Source organism: Lutra lutra, chromosome 6 (assembly GCF_902655055.1).
Source record: "Lutra lutra chromosome 6, mLutLut1.2, whole genome shotgun sequence".
Classification (NCBI taxonomy): domain Eukaryota; kingdom Metazoa; phylum Chordata; class Mammalia; order Carnivora; family Mustelidae; genus Lutra; species Lutra lutra.
In genome coordinates this window covers 39,771,056-39,793,578 of record NC_062283.1, presented here as the reverse complement: position 1 = coordinate 39,793,578, position 22,523 = coordinate 39,771,056, and the positions used below count along the sequence as shown (strand labels likewise).

The 22,523-nt window shown below is 32.9% G+C and overlaps 1 protein-coding gene across 8 annotated transcripts in view; it reads left to right on the top strand.

Moving 5' to 3' along the window:
• Positions 1-22,523, top strand: part of FAM135A (family with sequence similarity 135 member A) — a 126,916-nt gene that overhangs the window by 42,614 nt on the left and 61,779 nt on the right. For 5 of the 8 annotated variants that reach the window (XM_047733284.1, XM_047733285.1, XM_047733289.1 and 2 more), the window contains exons 5-11: positions 1,495-1,634; positions 1,741-1,811; positions 3,431-3,604; positions 6,637-6,763; positions 7,448-7,601; positions 11,924-12,001; positions 19,049-19,098. In XM_047733284.1, the coding sequence (XP_047589240.1) occupies positions 1,495-1,634; positions 1,741-1,811; positions 3,431-3,604; positions 6,637-6,763; positions 7,448-7,601; positions 11,924-12,001; positions 19,049-19,098 (794 nt within the window). The remainder of the gene's footprint in view (positions 1-1,494; positions 1,635-1,740; positions 1,812-3,430; positions 3,605-6,636; positions 6,764-7,447; positions 7,602-11,923; positions 12,002-19,048; positions 19,099-22,523) is intronic. The other 3 variants (XM_047733286.1, XM_047733288.1, XM_047733291.1) reach the window with 1 other exon arrangement.

Sequence of the window (22,523 nt, the reverse complement as noted above, 5' to 3'; positions counted from 1 at the left end):
CTAAGTCAGCCCTCCACCAGAATTGCCCTCTTCATCCTACACAGGCTCTGACATCAGGTAATACTCCATATGGACACCTACTTATTCCCTTTAGACTCTGGCATCCTACTCTGTGCTCCCTGCTCTGCAGAGATGCCCACCTTATTTAAATGTTTAAATTCCTCCTTGTAATGACCTGATACCAACAACCTGGAAGGAGGTAAACCAATCTTTATAAGTAAAGGGCACAGTCTTCCACAAGACTGAGCTCACTTCAGACATAGGGTCACACTTCAGGGGTCCACAAGCTACCCACATTTCTGATTAGATGGCTACAAATTCAGGGTTCTTATTACCCCTTCAGGTTTGATAAGTCACTAGAACAACACACAAAACTCAGGAAAGCACTCAACTTAATTATGGTTTTATCATAGCAAAGGGATACATAACAGAGCCAGCCAAAAGAAAAGAAGCATAGGCAAAGGGCAAAGTCTAGGAGAGTCCCATAGTTGTGAAGCTTCTGTTCTCTCCCCAAGGAGTCAGGATGTATTACCCTCCCAGAAAGTTTGCGTTTGACAATATGTGAAATATTGCCAATCAGGGATGCTTACTTGATTGAATCATTGCTCAATCTCCAGGCCCCTTTCCCCTCACTGGAGTTTGGGTTCACAAGATATGTCTCAAGCCCCACCTTTCTAGTGACATAGTTGGTCTTTTGTGGCCAACCCCTATCCTGAGTCATCTCTTTACCATAAACTCTCTGGGCCCAACATGAGTAAACTCCACTACCCTGCGACCACCACCACTAGCACCAAGCCCTGAGCCTTAGGTGTTCTTCCGTGTGGTTGCCTGTCCTGGGAAATTCTAAGAATTTAGAAGCCACTTCCAAGGGATTGGGACAAAAGCCAAACAAATTCTTTATTCCAAGGGATTAGAGGTTACCACTCAGCAACCAGGACAGTGGCCAATCAAATGCTTTATTATACATCTTTGGAAAACTAAATTGCTTCCTTCTGGGAGTACAGATCAATTATTCCTCATAGAATATCTACCTTGAGGGGCACCTGGGTGACTCAGTTGGTTAAGCATCTGCCTTCAGCTAAGGTCATGATCCCAGGGTCCTGGGATTGGGCAGGCTCCCTGCTCAGCCAGGAGTCTGCTTCTCCTTCTGCTGCTCCCCACCCCACACCCCCATCCCCGGATTGTGCTCTCTCTCTCTCTCCGTCTCTCAGATAGATCAGTAAAATCTTTAAAAAAAAAACCCAAAAACTACCTTGAGATTTCCTGATGTACATTTTCAGATTAAAATAAATTACACAACAGTTTTATAGTGGTTATCATGTACTTCTTTTTTATATAGAAATTGTTAAACTTTCGGAAATGTTCTAATACTGCTATAGAAAATGATAACAGCACTGGAGTAATATAATCAAACTTAAGGTATTTAAGAGTATTAATTTACTTCTATTATATTTTTCCTTTTTACCTGTCAGTTACATATCTTATTTGTTTTAGGTATGACTTTAGCCTTTCCAGCTTCAGTTCATGATTCTCTGATTTGCAGTAAAACATTTCAAATTCTGTATAAAAATGAGGAGGTTGTTTTAAATGATGTCATGATCTTCAAAGTTAAAATGTTGTTGGATGAAAAAAAGGTAAACATCTCTTCATATATATTTAGACAAGTATTTTTTGTAGAGCCTCCAGGCATATTTCTAACTTTAAGTATTCAGAAAACCTTATACTGTAATTTCTCTTCAGATTGAAGAAACCCTTGAAGAAATGAACTTTTTGTTATCCTTGGATCTACACTTCACAGATGGAGATTATTCGTAAGTAGGCTATTCAATTAAAAATCTTTAGTTTCGGGGCGCCTTGGTGGCTCAGTGGGTTAAAGCTTCTGCCTTCACTCAGGGTCCTGGGATCGAGGCCCGCATCGGGCTCTCTGCTTAGCAGGGAGCCTGCTTCCTCCTCTCTATCTGCCTGTGTCTCTTCCTGGTTGTGATCTCTGTCAAATAAATAAATAAAATCTTAAAAAAAAAAAAATCTTTAGTTTCTCATAACTGCTGCCTATTTTCCATTTTCTAGTTAGAATTTAGCCTCTCCCTTTCTTGTTTATTTGAACTAGTCTAATCATGGAGTCTCATGAGAGTAGTTAGGGCTACTCTTTTGTACTCATGTCAATTCCATGAGCCCCAGGTAGCACATCAGACAAGCTGAAGAAATAAATAATTTCCTAGACTCTAGAAACTCCACTGTTGGTATAATACCACTACTATGAGACGTTTAAATATAACAGAACTCTCTTTCACTGTATCACTGACCATCTTTCTTATGGCATAAGTGATGCCATCTTTAGGTAGGACTCTTAATATTTAGAGAGTTTTCAAGACTGATGACCTTATACCTTGCAGTTGTTTGTAGTTTGTTAATTCCTAGAGCCCTTGAGGAAATTTTAGGACTGGCTACTCTGAACTTGCTCACATATCTGAACATGCAGTCATATATTTTAGGGACACAGTGTGCTTGTGTTCATTTAAAATAAGAATCAGAGATTTGTTTAACAATTTTATTTTTGTAGGGTTTTTTCCCTCATTTTAAACGTGCTTATAGAAGTACTTCTTGAAAACTATACATAAATTTAGGCAATACTTGTAGGATAAATGACTAATAAGTTACCTTTTGAAAGGTCTACTTGAGATATCCTCTTTACTATCATGGAGGAATAAGAATTTTTTTATGTGATAGCACTGCTCCTCTGTAAAACTTGTTGATTACAAAGAATTCCTCAAGGGATTAAATTTTAAACCAAATCAAAATTTTGTAAATGAAGTAAGCTGAAATGAGTAAGTAGTTTCTTAACTATGGGTACTTATATTATATATATGGGTTAAAATACATATATACATGCACACAAACACACTTTGGAAATCATTCTCATAACAATTGTTTTAATTTTTTATGTGTATAAATCTAATAACAGACTAAATATCTGCAATCAAATATCTACCAATTGCTTGCTTACGTTCAAGCAGCACTTAAAAACAAAATTTTATACAATGAAAAATAATTTTAACTATCTTTTTGGGATTTATTACTATAGGATTTGACCTATGTTATACTTTAGCCTTAGAATGAACAGTATTCCCTATGGAATAAAATTTAGTGAAAGAGTAATTCCTAATCAAAAAAGATGCATTTTATAGGGGCATTAGTGAAAAAACAGTCCATATCATGGACTAGTAGAAAACTAAAGGTAAAATCTGATGATTTTCTTATTACTAGATTTCAAATTTTTGTCTAATGCAAATGTACTGCTTTAAAAATTATTCGCATTTTGAGTTTTAAAAAACTAAGCAACTAAGTGTTTTGATAATTTAAACTACTCTACAAAATATTAGCCTTTACTAAATACGCCATACTTACATGCAGATTGTGTTACTTTTTCTAGGGCAGACGATCTGAACACCTTGCAACTAATAAGTAGCCGAACATTGAAGCTGCACTTTAGCCTCCATAGAGGCCTTCATCATCACGTTAATGTTATGTTTGATTACTTCCACCTTTCTGTGGTGTCCGTCACAGTCCATGCATCATTGGTTGCACTGCACCAGCCACTAATAAGGTAAATTTAACCAATACTCTGGTCCTTATTAATGTAATATCTTTTATAGTGTAAACGTATACTTTGATAAAGATAATTGAAGTAATAAGGAATTTCTATATTTATAATTATTAAATAAATGCTTCCGTTTTATACTAGAGTAATAAAATAACATTTTAGAGAATGGGAACATTAGATTGGTAACTCTTTTAATACAGAAATATAGAACAATCTTTGTCAAATAAACTGACCAAGAAAAATAGTGCAGTGTGGAAGTATACATACAGCATTGTTTAGTCTGTACCTGTGTTTTTAAGCAATGCTGTACAGTGTTCATAGTCTGAAAAAGTATATTCATTTTTTCTGTTTCTTTGTCTCATCTGGATCACAAAATTTTCTTAAATCTGTGCTATACAATAATTCTTGTTTTCTAAGTCATTAATCAATTTTGTGGCTCTTTACTAATAAAGTTTTTAAAGTATAATGTGTACCATTTGAGCTTAAAGGAACCTAATATTCTAGATTATAATAAATACATTCATATAGTTATTTTTCTGCCCACTTCCATAGGGAAATGGATTGTTTTTCATTGTATAAGAATACGTTTCAAGCTCTTCAGTTTTTTACAATACAACATCATCCTTTTGTGGTATGGGCAACAGATGGACACTTTCAAAATCAGTAACTTATATGAAAAGACTCCAAATTAATTTGATTTCTGAACTGTCTACAGTTCTTGTCAATTCGGATTCCAACAACTGATACTTCAGGGTTATAATGTTAGACTGATTCATCAGAAAAACTAAGTAGGTAATTCTGTATAATTACCCTGAGAATATATAGAAGACCAATACAAATTAACATAATGTCCACAAGTAACAGCTTCCCATGGTGCGTATCCTTACATTCTTTTTACCTCTTCCATTGTGTTGTCCCGTGGTTGCCTTAAGAGCACAGGGCCAGGAGGAAGTCTTCCCCTTTCCCCTAATGACTTGCTTTGCTTTCCTTACTCTATAGTTAGATCTGTAACTTCTTGTTGTGCTCTCTTTGTCTTACCTCTTAAACCTTCAAGAGCTTGTTCTCTTGGTTGCTATAACTTTTGTATAGGACAGTGTTCCTGTTATATAATTTTATTATAAACTTTAAAAAATTTTAGATGTTGATTGAATAAATTAATATGTAATAACATGATAGCTGAATGAAACTTCTTTAATAAGAAAGTGACTTTTTGAAATTAAACTTTCAAATAAGTAGTATACAATATTACTTTTTTAAAAATTACATGTTAGGTTTTTAATGCTTAAAGTTTATTGATAAAATACATTTCTTTAGTTTTCTGAATCTCCTGTTGTAGTTTCAGTAAGAATCCTAACTGAAATATTTGAACCGTTCCTTTTTCTTTATAACTGTTCGTTTTCTTTCTGTTTAATGCTTAGTTTCTTTTCTGAGAAATGTACAAACAATTCATAGAGGTTAGCTCAGTTATTCATGTTGCTGGCTAAGGCCCGGACTAGAGTTAGTGATATTTACATCACTAATCCTAGTGAGTTAAATGTGTGCTTCCTCTTGCAATGCAGCAGTTTTGCCGCAGACTAGTAGGAGAAAGAGGCAGCTCATCTCTTAGAGACTGTCTACTGGAAGAAGACATTTTTGGCTCAGAATTAGAAGCCAAGAGGATTAACTGTTGGCTCTGGTTAGTGACTGGTAAAGACACTGAGGTGCTGCAACTGAGGTTGCTGTGCCTTACCCAGCTGCTGTGGGCCTTCGTATCCCCTCTCTTGTGGCTAGAGCCCCGCCATGAAAGAAGCAGCATCTCTCCCTGCCTTTTTCCTTGCCTGTAAATGAGAGGTTGGAGAAGGGAAGCAAGGAAAGGGTAAAGAAGACCTTTATGCTGGTGCATGCTGGTAGAGGGGTCATGTTAAGGGAAACATTCCTCACTATGCTTAGACAAAGTTTTTCCTGAAGTTTCATTACAGATGGGCTTTTTTCCCCTCTAAACAAAATGAAACAATATTTTACAATCTCATCTTTTTGTTATTTTTATTAAAACAGTTTCTATGATTAACCCAACTACAGACCTTAAATCAATTATTTATAAGTGGAACCCCACAGAAGATTTCTTTCTTTGTTTTTTTACATAACCTATTTTTATATTTGAGCTTTTTAAAGTATAACTTTTATGACTCAATTCTGAAAAACTCATTGTAGTAAGTGTAATTTACCGTTGACTTGCACCTCCCTTCTTTGCTGGGATATGTATATTTAATATTTGCAAAGCAAATTGATTTTGCAAATGAAGACTGCTTTCTGCTTATGGCAAAGTTGATTCGCTTTTCTGTCTTTTCCCTTTTGCTGAACTGCCAAATTGTCCAAATGCTTTGGCCTACTTACAATTAGCCAATACTTTATCTCAAAATTGTATATGATTTTAAACATTCAAGCAGAATATGCTTATTGTATAGAATTTATAGTATATTAAATGTAATGTTAATACTAACAGCAGTAGTTCGTATAATATGGATTGAGACAGTACCTTGAACTACTTGAAGATTGTCTTAATGGCGTTCATAGACTTGTAGTAAAGGGAAAGGAAATATCTTCTTTTTGAGAAATAGAGAACAAGTAGATTTAGTAATTTCTCTTTTACTACATTTATGTAGGAAGCTCTTTATTTCTGTAAGTAGAATCCATATATGATTTTTAGGTTTTTAAACTCAGTACCAGTTCTGACAGTCCAGTATTTCCAAATTAAAGCTTGATCCTCATTTGTCATTTAGCTATTGTGGATCCCACAGTTTTATCTTCAGAATTCTTTAAGACTTCCTGAAGCCTGATTATGGAGAAGTTATCTCAGGCATCTAGTCTTAGTTTTTTATATATTCATTGTCTTTTCATAATTATTCCAGTTATTTAAAGGAAAAATTTAAGAATACTTTAGAAATTATAACCTTGCAAAACCCTGCTCTTTATTCTTATAAGATTTTCTTTTGTAAACATTTAACATTTAAATAGACTGTTATGGCAGTAATAATGTGTAATACTTATTCCTCCAGCTTTCCTCGCCCTGTGAAGACTACTTGGTTAAATAGAAATGCACCAGCACAAAACAAAGATTCTGTGATTCCTACTCTTGAAAGTGTGGTCTTTGGTATTAACTACACAAAACAGTTATCGCCAGATGTAAGAACTAATACATTTATACTCCCTTTTTTCCCTCTTATTTTAAGTGAAGTGTTTTTTAATTGTTTCATCTGTGAATGTGATGTTTATTTATTAATTGTTTGAGCTCAAAAACTTACAGATCAAGTTAGATATGATCTTAACAAATTATTTATTGCAAAAATTAACCTTATAAAGATTTACCAGATTTAATGGGTAGAGATCTTTGGCAGCTAGTGCCTTTTTAAACTTGTTACTATCACTTCTTGCTCCCTTAACAGAACTGGTAAATCACTCAAAGGAGCTCGTAAAGATCAGCTGCCAGAATTGAGACCCAGCTTGCAGTATTACAAGTAAAATTGCTATTCCCTTGGAAGGAAAGGGGCTTATGCTGTAAAAGCAGAGTATCTGTCCCTCAGTGCAAATGGAGTTTGAATCTCAAATTTTCAAAAACCATAATTTAATCTGCTTGCTTTAAAAACCCACTGTAATTGAAATTTTTAGAGTCACATTTTATGTTTTTAAATAACTTGTATGAATAAGAGCAACTCCCTACAATATTGCTGATTTTTTTGTGTGTGTGTTTTTGAATAACTAACTAATAAACGCTTAGGATTTTTTCCTTTAATTTTCTAAGTTTCAAATGTAATGTATTTAGATTTTTGGTAACTAACACTCTATATCCCAAATCTGTTCTTTGTTTAGGGTTGCAGCTTCATCATTGCAGACTCCTTTCTACATCATGCCTATCATTTTCATTATACACTTTGTGCCACTTTGCTGCTAGCCTTCAAAGGATTGCACAGCTACTTCATTACAGTAACAGAAGAGATTCCCTCTTGTCAGAAACTAGAACTGGGTATGTTAAAAGTAGCCAGACCTAACATATAGTTCAATTCTTCTCTTCATTCTCATTTTGCTAGTTATTAGTTAGCTGCTTTGCCATAGTTTTTCTGTACTAATATAATGTTTGTATGCTTCAGTTTTACTTCTCTCTCAATTCCATCTTTTTTGACTCTTGATAATTACTTTCTGCAATTGAAAAAAAAATTTTTTATGATATTGAGAAATAACTTCTTGGTGTTAAGTTTGAAGTGAGTCTTTTGATAGCTTTTTAAAAAATATATGTCAATATTCTACTCCTATTAAAATCAGAAAACATACTAGAAAGCAAACGTAATTACCTGCAGAATTTTGGGAAAATAAACTAAATCTGTGCTTCTAAATAATTAACAGTCTAAGCAGATTGTAGGTACTTGAAACATTTTTTTTTTTTTCAAGATTTTATTTATTTATTTGACAGAGAGAGATCACAAGCATGCAGAGAGGCAGGTAGAGAGAGAGGAGGAAGCAGGCTCCCTGCCAAGCAGAGAGCCCGATGCGGGGCTCGATCCCAGGACCCTGAGATCATGACCTGAGCCGAAGGCAGCGGCTTAACCCACTGAGCCACCCAGGCGCCCCGAAACATTTTTATATACATTTGGCTTTAAGTGATCTCAGATCTTAGTTCTTTTATTTCAAATCAGAGAATAATAACATTACTCAATTTAACATTTTGAAATTTATTTAGATCTCTAAAAAAATCAGCCTTGGTTTTAGTCCAACAGTAATATCTGCATATATGTTATAGTACGCAATAGAAAATCATATTACCTTGATTTTGTATATACCATTTGTAGATTGCAACACGTATTGTGCAAAAGATAAATTTTGGGGATTAGCAAAAATAAGTTTTTATTCAGACCTTTTATGATAGTTTAAAAAGCTTTTCTTTTCAAACATCAGGTATTAGCTTATAATAAGCACATTTTAATTATCTCTTCAGAATAAATTAATTTTATCAATATATACTTGAATAAATCAAGAATTACTTTTAAATTTTACTTGAATTAATCAGTGTTCTTTGTTTATTTCTTTGTTTCTCAAGGATCTCAGACTTAACAATATTGATGCACTCTTAAAAATAGTCACTGTTACTGAAAATAATTATTGGGCTTGAGAGTAATTAGCCTATTTTTATAATTGCCTATTTAGGGATACAAAAGAATTGTAAGAACATGTAATGATTTGTAGCTCACTTAAATTCAGCTGTGAGAAAATGCTGGATATTGTGTCACTGCCTATCAGTAGCTACTCCAATGGATATGATTAACAGATATCGTTCAGTTGACCATTTGGAATACTTAATTCAGGTATCCCAATGTTTATACAGAGGTACAAGCAATAGGAAAAAAAATTTTTTTTTACTCATATATTCTTACCCAAGACAAAAATGGTGGAATCCTTTTGATTACTGTTCTCTGAAATACTCTTCTTCCTTTCTATTTTGTATACTTAGAATTCTTCTGTTTCCCTTAGGAAAATCTATTTCCCTTGGGAAAATCCCTTAGAAAATGAAAGAAATGTTTGTAACATAGAACTAATTTAGGCTATCATTATCCTCAACTAATGGAAAAATTATGCTCCATATATTTTTTAATTTGTTTTTTGGGAACTCCAACACATCTTCTTAGAATCACATTTATAAATTTTGGTTAATGACAAACTAGCAAACTATTAAACCACAATATTAATGAAGGACAGACAGTACATTGTACTTGAAAAATGGAATTATAAAAAAAGTGGTATGGAACTCAGAAGCCAGTGTATGATGGTATTTCTACAAGAGAATTTGTTCATTGTTTAGATGTTGAATGATGTAGCAGAATTCATAGAGGCATTATCTTGTAGTTTAGAATGCATGTTTGGCCATTTCTGTCACTAGTTTTGGGACTGTATATACGAAGTGGATTTCATTTGAAAGATAGGGTGATCAAAGGGAACCAGATGTGTGTGACTAGGAGGAAAGATAAGGACATCCAAAAGGCAGAGGGTGTAAAGTAGCTCTGGGAGTGAGACTTCTTAATGTGTGAGTTCCTTGGGATTTTTATGGGCATCTACTTTGTCAGGTCTTGAGCTAGATGCTGAGGAAAAAATAGGTCTCTCTCTTTAAAGAGCTTTGACTTCTCCTCTTCCTTTAATAAGTGATCAGTGCAGCATGGGGATGAAAGGAGAAACTCGCCCAGAGAGATGGGACTTCCTGAGTTTTTAATATAGAGAGTCGTATATGAGGTGGACCCATAAATACCTGTATAAGGAAGACATCTATTTGCATGTAATATTCAAATAGACTTAACATGTAATACTTGAGAATAAAAAACACATGAATCACATTTTAACTTAGAAAAAAAATTTTCTTTAAAAAGATGTTTGCTGGTAAAATATATAATTAGTAATTAAAATGAGCATCTCTTCAAAGCACAGATTTATTTCAAATACACAGTATTAGCACAATTGCTAGTTTATTAATCTAAGTCAGCATGATAATTCATTTATCAGGTTTTAAATTTTCTCACGGTAAGGATGGATTTTATGTTATATGAATTCGTTTGACCTTACACATGTAATATAATATAGAAAATATCATAATTAAAAGCCCTTCCTTATATTTAATTTCAGGAGTTAGTTACTAAATGAATATAAACTTTATTCCAGATTATTTGATAAAATATCAGAAACCAAATTCTAAAGCAAACCTAGACTCTAGTCTTTTTTTTTTTTTTTTTTAAGATTTTATTTATTTGTCAGAGAGAGAGGAGAGTGAGCGAGCACAGGCAGACAGAATGGCAGGCAGAGGCAGAGGGAGAAGCAGGCTCCCCGCCAAGCAAGGAGCCCGATGTGGGACTCAATCCCAGGACGCTGGGATCATGACCTGAGCCGAAGGCAGCTGCTTAACCAACTGAGCCACCCAGGCGTCCCTAGACTCTAGTCTTAAATAAGCAAATAATAGTGATAAATAAAATTATTAGTATCTCACACATCCTACCTACTCAAAATACATTTGTTGAATAAATGAATTAATGAAATGGCACAATACAGTTTTTGTTGTTACTTGAAAAGATTATATAGACATCAAAACAAAGATGATTACAGTTTCCTAGGGATTTTTAAAATCAAGACTCATCTTCAATAAATATTTATTGGTAGCATTTTATGTTATTCTTAAAATTTTCATATTTATATTTTCTGTTTATTATAAATTTTAATTTATCTTGAATGTATCTTCTAGGGAATATCTAAAAATTCTTTTAACTATTTAAAACAATTACATATTCTGAATTATTAACATTATTTATTTTTATCCTAGCAAAATAAATTCAATGTACTAGATAATACTTCCATAAAACACTGTTGACTAAATATCATTATATTCACCAGTTTTAATAAGTGGATATAAAGTAGTTTTGGTTTTTTTTTTTTTTTTGAGAAAAATTTGTTTATTTTAGAGAGAGCAGGGGACAGGGGCAATGGGAGAGGGATACAGAGTCTCAGACAGGGTCCATGCCGAACATGGAGCCTGACACAGGGCTCGATGTCATGACCCTGAGATCATGACCTGAGCCAAAACCAAGTGTCGGACAATTAACCAACTGCACTAGGCAGGTACCCCTAAAATAATTCTTGAGTAGAGGATGTTTATTGTATTTCTTTATACTATTTGATATTTTTCTTGAGTTTTCAATTAAGTATATACTTAAAAGTCTTAAACTATATCATGCTTTAAAATATGTATCTAAATTCTGTTCCCTCTTTTAAAATAATGCCTTAAATTCCTTTCTGCTTTTGCCATTTTCTTTTCTCCTAGTTGAATGATGTACATTTTTTTTTTTTTTTTTTTTTTTTTTGATGACATGTAGTTAAATACTAGGTACAAGGAGCTCTTACTGGAAATGGAAGTCTGGAATCTAGAAAGTTCTGGAATCTAGGCTTTGGCAAATCACGTAATCTTTCTAGGCCCTAGTATCTACACTTGTAAAAGCAGGGGTTGATCTAGCTCATCTCTGAGATCCCTGCCAGCTCTGAAATTCTGAGTTCAAGAAATTAAAACAACAAAAAAAATTGGATTATGAAATGTTGAATGGTACATACGTTTAAATAGAAACAAAGAACAAAGCAATATAAACTTGAATGTACATCATTTGCAATTCTAATAAGCTAATTAACTGAAATACTCTGCTTTAGTGTTCTAACTGCGCTCTCAGATCAATACTAAGTCAACTAATAAGAAGTTGGAAAATTCTAGTAAACTTTGTTGTAAAAGGAGTATTAGTAATTAGTGATGTGTGCAATCCTTATAACTAGCCAAGGCCAACATGCAGGTCCTTTATGAACGCCTTCTCAGAAGAAAACAGCCACGAACCCAGAAAGACACCTGTCTAGGTACGTTTAAAATAGGTTAAGTAAGTAATCCCTTTTTATTAGTATGAAACTTTGCTTTAAATTAGTGTCAAATTTCATAAATATGTATTTATTAATATAGAATGTTTCTATCACTATTAGTTTAGAACTTCTAGGGTCAGTTTATTTGTAGATAACTTTGGTTAATTTCTTAATTTATAATATTGCAGTTCGTAATTAAAACTTGAAATGGTACATACAAACCATGGCTTTTTTCTATATTCTTTTTACAGTTCCTACAAAGAGCACTTTTAGGAAACCATGTTTATTGCCAGAATTTGTTGGTTTAATGATATTAAAGAAATAAAGAAACCACTTCAGTATCTAGTTTTGCTTTTTATGTCAATTTGGATTTTTTTTTTTATTGTTCTAAACTTAACAAACAAAATAGTATCCAAAAAAGGAAAATAGTATCAAATCACCACTATTCAGATATTACTGTTTTCAGGGAAATATTCTGATCTCATTATTTTATTTATATATTTCCGTGTATATTTTAGACTTTCGTTCTTATATAGCAATAATACTTAACTTACTGTCCTTTCATAAGTATATTGAAGGTTTTTATTTTGTGTTGCATAGACGCATTGCAGTTTTTTAAAAAATTATGAAAAGCTGTAGAAATAAAAAATAAGGTCATAGTGTTTGTTTCTTGGTTTTCAGAAGTATGAAAATAAGGAAATTAAGGAGAAAAAAATCTTTCTTAATACTTCTGAGATGAGAACTAGCTCAGAAAAATTTAAGTTAGGCCAATTTTCACTAAAACTTTTAATGGAAAAACTGATCATATTATCAGGAAAGAAAAAAGAAAGTTTAAAGATGTATTTATGGTCATTATTTTAGAATACATTTTCATATTCTTATAAAATGAATATAAAATTAAAGAAGTCATAGTATGAAATTTTGATCATTTCTGACATGTTTTAGTGTCCTTTTAGCAATAAAAACATACTTCTTGTTTAAACTATTGTATTGCCAGCCTATCAGTTTACATTTGAGTATTCTAAAATTCTAAGTTAACTGTACAGGGTGCTGCTTATATAAGTCCTATATAAAGAAGGTCCCAGTTTTTGGTTGGGTGGGAAAAGACCTGATTCAAACCACAGTGGAGTTAATTAAATAATATCTCATTGAGATATTAGCCTTAACACCTAGTATTATAATGGCATTTTCTGAGCCGTGTTATAAATATCTGTTGAGTAAATGAATAAATGAACGGATGGGTGGTTTAGAAAATAGATTTAGTCTACATTTACCATTTGACCTAGCATCCTCACTTTTGTTAACCTGTATCATAGAAATATGAGTACTAGTATGTAAAGATTTATGTATAAGCATGTTTATTATAGTATTATTAGTGACAAAACACTGAAAATAAGTGCCTACCAATTGACAAAGATTATAATATGGAAGAAATCATAAGGCATTCATACCAAGGAATATTATGCAGCTATTAGAAAAAAAAAAAAACTTTAGGGCTGCATACCAGATTTCTATGTAGAATTGCTGAGAGAAAAAAGCAAATTGCAGAAACGTGTAAAACACAGTCATGTCTTTGTAAAAAAGTGACTCCAAACCTCTATACTTCATTTTATTGTACTTCACAGCCACTTCATTTTTTACAAATTGAAATTTTGTGGAACCGTGCATCAAACAAGTCTGTTGACAATACTTTTCGAACAGCATTTTCTCACTCCATGTCTGTGTGTTATGTTTTGGTAATTCTCACAGTCTTTCAAATGTTTTCATTATTATTATATTTGTTACAGTGATCTGTGCTCAGTGATTTTTGTTGTTACTGTTGTAATTGTTTTTGGGGCACCAAGAACCACATCCACATAAGATGGTGAACTGATTAATAAATAAGTGTTCTGACTGCTTCACTGACCAGCTTTTCCCTCATCTCTCTCCCTCTTCTTGAGTCTCCCTATTCCGTGAAACACAACATATTGAAATTAGGCCAATTAATAACCGTACAGTGGCCTTGAAGTGTGTAAGTGAAAGGAAGAGTTCCACATCTCTCATTTTAAGTCAAAAGCTAGAAAGGATTAAGCTTAGGCAAGGATGATGCCTTGAAAGCTATGATAGGCCAGAAGCTAGGCCTCTTTCACCAACCACTTAACCAAGATGTAAATGCAAAGGAAAAGTTCTTGAAGGAAATTTAAAGTGCTGTTCCAATGAACACATAAATGATGAGAAAGCAAAACAGCCTTACTGCTATTATGGAGGCGGTTTTATTTATTAATTTTTTAAAAGATTTTATTTATTTATTTGACAGGCAGAGATCACAAGTAGGCAGAGAGACAGGCAGAGAGAGGAAGGGAAGCAGGCTTATCGCTGAGCAGAGAGCCTGATGCGGGGCTCAATTCCAGGACCCTGGGATCATGATCTGAGCCGAAGGCAGAGGCTTTAACCTGCTGAGCCACCCAGATCCCCATGGAGGCAGTTTTAGTAGCAATTTCACTCATGTGGAATTTAAGAAACAAAACAGATGAGCATAGGAAAAAAGAGAGAGAGACAAACCAAGAAACAGACTCTTAAGTGTAGAGAACAAACTAATAGTTACCAGAGGGAAGGTGGGTGGGAAAATGGGTAAAATAGGTGATGGGGACTAAGGAGTATACTTGTGATGAGCCTGGGTGATGTATGGAAATATTGAGTCACTATATTGTATACCTGAAACTAATCTTATACTGCATGTTAACTAACTGGAATTTAAATACAAACTTAAAAAAAAATCAAACCAGCCACAATATTCCCTTGAGACAAAACATAATCCTAAGCAAGGCTCTAACTCTCTTCAGTTTTATGAAGGCCAAGAGAAGTGAGGAAGCTAAAGAAGAAAAGTTGAAAGCTACTAAGATTGGTTCATGAGGCTTAAGTAAAGAAACTGTATCAATAACATCAAAGTGCGCAGGGTGACGAGCACGTGCTGATGGAGAAGCTGCAGCAAGTTCTCCAGAAGATCTAGCTGAGATAAGAAATGAGGGTGCCTACACTGAACAACGGATTTTCAGTGTAGACAAAATAGCCTTCTAATGGAAAATGATGCCTTCTAGGACTTTCATAGCTAGAGAGAAGTCAGTGCCTGGCTTCGAAGCTTCGAAGAACAGGCTAACTCTCCTATTAGGGGCTAATGCAGCTGGTGACTTTAAGTTGAAGCCAGTGTTCATTTGCCATTCCCTAAATCCTGGGACACTTAAGAATTACGCTAAATCTACTCTGTGCTCCGTAAGTAGAACAAACAAAGCCTGGATGACAGCACATCTGCCCACAACATGGTTTACTTAGTATTTTAAGCCCACTGATGAGACCTACGGCTCAGAAAGAAAAATTCCTTTCAAAATATGACTGCTCATTGACGGTGCACCTGGTCCCCCAAGAGCTCTGATGGAGATGTTCGGTGAGATTAATGTTGTTTTCATGCCTGCTTAACACAGCATCCATTCTGCAGCCCGTGGATCAAGGTCATTCAACTTTCAAGTCTTATTATTTAAAGAATACATTTTGTAAGGCTGCAGCTGCGCTAGGTAATGGTTCCTCTGATGGATTCAGACAAAGTAAATTGAAAACCTTCTGGAGGGCGCCTGGGTGGCTCAGTGGGTTAAGCCACTGCCTTCGGCTCAGGTCATGATCTCAGGGTCCTGGGATCGAGTCCCGCATCGGGCTCTCTGCTCAGCAGGGAGCCTGCTTCCCTCTCTCTCTCTCTCTGCCTGCCTCTCTGTCTACTTGTGATCTCTCTCTGTTAAATAAATAAATAAAATCTTTAAAAAAAAAAAAAGAAAGAAAACCTTCTGGAAAGGAGGCACCATTTTGATGCTGTGAAGAACATGTGTGATTCATGGGAAGAGGTCAAAATATGACCATTAAAAGGAGTTAGGAAGAAGTTAATTCCAACTCACATGGATGCCTTTGAGGAGTTCAGGACTTCTGTGGAGGAAGTGACTGCAGATGTGGTGGAAACAGCAAGAGAACTAGGCCTAGAAGTGGAGCCTGAAGATGGGACCAAAGTGCTGCAATCTCTTGATCAAACTTGAACAGAGGAGCACTTGTTTCATATGGATGAGTGAAGAGAGTAGTTTCTTGAGATGCAATCTACTGTTGGCAAAAATGCTGTGTTGATTGTTGAAATGGCAACAAAGGGTTTAGAATATTACCTAAACTTAGTTGATAAAGCAGTGACAAGTTTTGAGAAGATTGAGTCCAATTTTAAAGAAGTTCTGCTGTGGGTAAATGCTGTGAAACAGCATCTCATGCTACAGAGGAATCTTTCATGAAAGGAAGAGTTCATGGATGTGACAAGCTTCATTGTCTTATTTTAAGAAATTGCCATAGCTACCTCCACCCCTGCTCAGTCAGCAGTCATCAACATCAAGATAAGACCCGCCATCAGGAAAATATTACAACTCACTAAAAACTCAAATGGTGGTAGTATTTTTTTAGCAATAAAATATTTTTAAATTTATGTACATTTTTTAGACACAGTGCACATTTAATAGGCTACAGTGTAGTATAAACATAACTTTTACATGCATTTCTGATGTTTAGGGAAACCAGAGCATTTATTTGACTCATTTTATTGCAATATTAGCTTTATTGTAGTCTGGAAGCAAATTTGCAATATTTTTGATGTGTGCCCTATGTAAATGTATATTTGAAAAGTATGGAAGGATATGTTTTACACTGTAACCTTGGATTACCAGCAGGAGCCAAATTAAAAAAAGAATTTATGTGAGACAATCATTCACTTTTATACAGTTATGTATAATTGTATATGTGTAAATAAACTTTAAAGAGAAATTAAAATAGAATTTTAAACTCATTTGAAAATCCTAAATGTATTTGAAATCATTTCTAAAGTTTTTAAGTTTTTGCTTTGAAATATTCTTTAAGCTGTTTGCCTCATCTTGAAGTAGCTCTTGCTAGCCATAATGCAAACATAGCAGCTTAATGCATTTAGACTCCTATATGCAAAGACTAGAAAAATGTATCAAAACTCAGAACTTTAAAAAGTTTTTCTTTTTTTTTTTTATAATTTTTTTATTTTTTCAGCATAACAATATTCATTATTTTTGCACCACACCCAGTGCTCCATGAAATCCGTGCCCTCTACAATACCCACCACCTGGTGCCCCCAACCTCCCACCCCCCACCCCTTCAAAATTCTCAGATCGTTTTTCAGAGTCCATAGTCTCTCATGGTTCACCTCCCCTTCCAATTTCCCTCAACTCCCTTCTCCTCTCCATCTCCCCTTGTCCTCCATGCTATTTGTTATGCTCCACAAATAAGTGAAACCATATGATAATTGAGTTTTTCATTTTTTAAAAATTTATAGGTAGGATATCTAACTTACTAAGATTAATTTTACTGATTTTTTTCCTATGAGTAATATGAAAACAGACGTTGACATATGGAAGTTATGACTTTAATACAGGTTCTGCCAGCTTTTTTTTTTTTTAATTTTGGAAAACCTGTATTAGAAGCCATTGATTGACAGTAAAATAATTTGTGAAATATTAGCTTATATCCTTAGTCATCAGTGGATTGACCAAATTTGCAATCTCTCTCTTGTATCTAGTTACAACTTTATTTATCTGTTTTGTGACTTTCAAACTATATGTGTGTCATACTGGTTTTAATTACTAGTGTAGTATTTGTTGTTCACATGATAGGTTGGTTGTTTTTACCAAATAAATATAACTTTATTTTATCAAATTAAATTTTTTTTTATCAAATAGTATACACTAAAGTCTACCTTATGAAATAATGATCTGATGAATAAATTCAGGGATGTATTTGAATCTGTTCTTGTTGTTTTGTGAGAAAGACCAGTTAACAAGGTTGTGGAACAACAAGGTTATGGAATTCTGTGTAATTACAACTATGCTAAAATAGTTCTTGTAGGAGAACTTATTTTCGTTTGATTTCTAATTAAAAATTAGGTGTATCTAAACATATTTCAGGCCTTAGTGAAATTTCTTCCCTGTAAAAAATGGCCAGTAAACCTTTCTGTTCTGTTAAGTTTCTGTAGTCCCTTATAAATATTATCATTTTAATTATAAATTAATCTGTACACTTCTTATGGAAATTATAGCATACATTAAATATTGGATTGTATGGAAAAATATTGCCTCAATTTTAGGCTGTCTTATAGAAAACAACGTATTAAACTAAACTAAAAACTTAATTATTGTTGAAAAGGATTTGTCATTCATTACCATTAAAAAACTTATGCTCCAGGTAATTTTTAAACATGTTTTGGCTATAAAAATTAATTTGACTTGAATTTTTTTAGGAGCAGCTTTTCTAAAAAAACAAAGCATGTGTATTTCTAAACAAATGCTAAACTTTATTGAAATTTACAGTGTTTGAAATGCAATAAAACCTAATTATATGTTTTATCTTTTCTGTGATACAGTTGTGCAAGTTACTTTGGGTCCACAGTCAGTATTTCCTTGACAGTGTTAGCCTCTTGTGAGACCTGGAACACTGATAATCAGAACACAGAATTTAATAGTTATCATGTTACCTGCATGATTAATGTGTTCATGTCAATATTTTACATTGAAATTCACTTCATTGAATATAGTCCAGATACTTCTCAACCTTCTGTTTTTTTAAAGGTAATATATGCTTAAAAACCTGGGCTTGAACTGCACAGGTCCACTTATACATGGATTTTTTTTTTTCCCAAAAGATACAGTATAGGACTATAAGTGTATTTTCTCTTATGATTTTAACATTTTTTTCCTCTAGCTTATTTTTATAAGAATACAGTATATAATACATATAAAGTACAAAATAATGTATTAATCAACTGTTATTGATAAGTCTTCTCGTCATTAATAAGCTATTAGTAGTTAAGTTTTAAGGGAGTCAGAAGTTAATACACGGATTTTTTGACTGCAGTGGGGGTTGATCCTCCTAACCCGTATATTGTTCAGGGGCCAACTGTGTTTAGATAATTTCAAAATAGTTTTCAGATCTAACATTGAAATATTTCCTCTAATTACTCTTTACTCCTTTCAGAGGAAATGGATGTAGAAGCTCGACTTACTGAACTATGTGAAGAAGTTAAGGTACTTGGATTTCTTTAAATTAACATTATCGAGTTATTTTACTGGATTCTGTTTCCTATTCTAAATATTTCATCTAAGAAAACTTAATAATGATTTATCCTTCCTCATGGTAGGATCACAACTTAGTTGATAAAAAACTTTTGGCTTCAGCATAAAATTAAATCTTTAAAATGTACTTTATTCTGCTTATAAATGAAATAGCAAAGATGATTTACTATCAAAAGTGTGCACTTTTTTTAGTTTGTTTACTCAGAAGAATTTCTAGACAAATTTTTTAAAGCATCCTTAAACCTATATTTTTATAAAATGATAGTTTAGAAATAAAAATAGTTTTATTTCAACAAATCAGTGTGTGTCTCAGACCATTTTTCCACTAGTTTATTCTTGAAATTAAATTGAATATATTTTTCTTATCTCCCCCCCCCCCTTTTTTTGGTGTTGGAACTAAATGTTCTATTTTAAAGGTTTTTATTTTAAGATCACTATGTATTTCACTCTCAGCTACATTAATGGACAAAATCAGAGACTTGAGTCAAACAACATATATTTGGCTTTGGAATGTGTATCTGTATGTAAATTTGAATGAGGACTAGACCCCTTTGAAAAGGTATCTACCTTCTCCTTATACAATTATACATATGCAGGATATACAAGTAATTACATATACTCTCCTAAAGGCTTTCCTCACAGCTCAAATAAGATAAGTATTTTCTTTAAGAATCATTAATGTTGTTATAATAGTTGCCAAAAGAACGCTAAACATTTAGAAGTAATCGAAGATGTATGCAATTAATTAAAAAAAAATCTGCACTATTTCACTGAGATATTTGAATAAGTAAACATACTTTCGAATGGAAAGAGAAATAATTACTGGAAGATATGTTTTTAACTTAATAATTGATGTATCCATATCAAAATACCATTGGAAATGTTAACATTTGATTTATTTTAAAGCTCACTTGAAGAAAGTAATAATGACTTAGAAAAACTTTAAAAATCCATATTATTGTAGAGGGACTTTCCCAACTGTATGTTAAAATGTAAATAAAACTATAGTCATGGAAATATAGTATGACTTCTCTAAAGAATAAAAAGACAAGTAAATGGAACTGAATGTCACTGAAACAATCATGTCTAAGAACTAAATATTTGATAAACTATCACAAAAATTAGGTTCTCTAAATAGAATGGTAAAATTAGTTCTTTTTACCATGTTATAGAAATTCTAAAAAGACTAAAAATGTTAAATGACCCCCAAAATTAGGAAAAACACTTGTATATACATGTGTATGTAAACAATCTGATCTTGGGATATGAAATAATTTCTTCAGAGTAACAGTAAAGAACAAAGTATGATATTGATGATTTGAAACTTTTTAAAAACAAATACATGGTAGATTGAAAAGTTGAAAGCAAACAATATACTTGGAAGAAACTATTTGCAGTATTTAAAACTGGCACATCATTAATGATCACAAGCTATAAAGTGCACCTGGCTATCAGTTTCAAAACACCCTGTGAAAAAGGGATATGCCTATATTTCACAAAAATGCTAATACATGAGCATAAACATGAATATAAAGAATTGCATTATTACTATAAGTTCCCATGTAGCCCTTTAGAAGAATTAGGCAAATTTCTGTACACTGACATGGATTATTTAATTCAAGAAATATTTATTGATCCATGATGCCAGGTACCAATTTCATGCTGAAAAGCTCTTCAGGATATATTAATTAAAATGATTAGAGAAAAATATGAATATGATTTTATATATGTTTCAAAAGCAAAAAGCTGTGTATGAATTTGATCATGTGTATATGATTACATATTAAATATTTAAAAGGAGATATATGTAATATATACACATAAGATACATATATATGACACGTGTGTGTATACGTATTCTAAACTTAACAATAATACAGAAAAGAGTTGCATGAAGGTTGGGATTATAAAGGAAAATTTTTATTCTTTGCTCTATATCCATCTATATTAAATTTTAAAAATATGTGTATTCATGTATTACTAATAAATTTTTTAGTTACACATATTTAAATTTCAGTATATAAATGGACATCATATAGTTTAACATCAACAACTTAGGGTAAATTTTGGCAGCAGATAGACTAGGTAAAACACTTAATACTTGAAGAGTTCTTACAAATCAATAGGAAAACCTATGGTACTTCCCATTTTTCAAGTTTGTATAGGATACCCATTTACAAAATAGGCTAATAAATGAAACATACTCAGTTTCACTAATTATCAAACAAAATTTTAAATATTATCTTTTTTAACCTGTCAGATCGGCTGTGATTTTCTAATAATGTAATGCTTGTTGAGCTGTGGTAAGATACAGATTATTTTATATCTCTCATAGATCTCTCACCTTGGAGATCTTTTTCAGAGATCGATTTGGCAGTATATATCCAAAGATGGAGTATTACTTTTCAGTCAGTATCAGATGAACAATCAGACTCATATACATTATAATTTATAATATAAGACTATTAACCTAAGTAAATACCAATGATAAGAGAATGGTTAAATGAATTATGAGATACTTGCAATCTAAAAAAGTTATATAACCTTAAAAATGTGCTTTCAGTAAATGATTGATGATAGAGGAAAATCCTTACTCAACGAAAATGGCATAATAGTTTATATGATTCTAGAGTTTGTGTTTATAACTGAAAAAATGGAAGGCTCTACACTAAAATGAACATAATTTTCTTCTTTATCTATTTTCCAAGTCTATTTAAGTAAGCAGTATTTTGTAATCAAGATTAGTGACTGCTATGAAAAAGTGCATGTCCATGTAAGACAAGATAATGAATGTTATTTGAGAAAATACTATACCAATGTAAGATCTTATTATTCCTGCCTTTATACATATAAAACAGCTTGTCAAACTTAATCCTAATTTCCTTTTGACATAAAAATATTATTTATATTTTGAGACATAAAGATTTATGTAAACTAGAGGAGTAATTTATTTATGTTTGGAAGGATGCTTTTTTTTTTTTAATTTAAATTTTATTATTATTTTTTAAAAATATATAATGTATTTTTATCCCCAGGGGTACAGGTCTGTGAATCGCCAGGTTTACACATTTCACAGCACTCACCATAGCACATACCCTCCCCAGTGTCCATAACCCCACCCCCCCTCTCCCAACCCCCCTCCCCCCATCAATAATGAAAATACTGAAGTCCTCTCAGAGCCTTGGTCCCATGATTTCTGAAAAGTAAAATTAATAATTGCAAGGTATCTAGACAGCCTTGCTCTCAGGGGATTAAAAAAAGAGTTGTTTACATTATTCAACCTATGGTAAACTAAGAGAATTATTTCTACTTGTGTGTAGATTTATACTAAGAATAGCACTGCTTGCCTTACACAACACTGTCTAGTTACTGTCAAG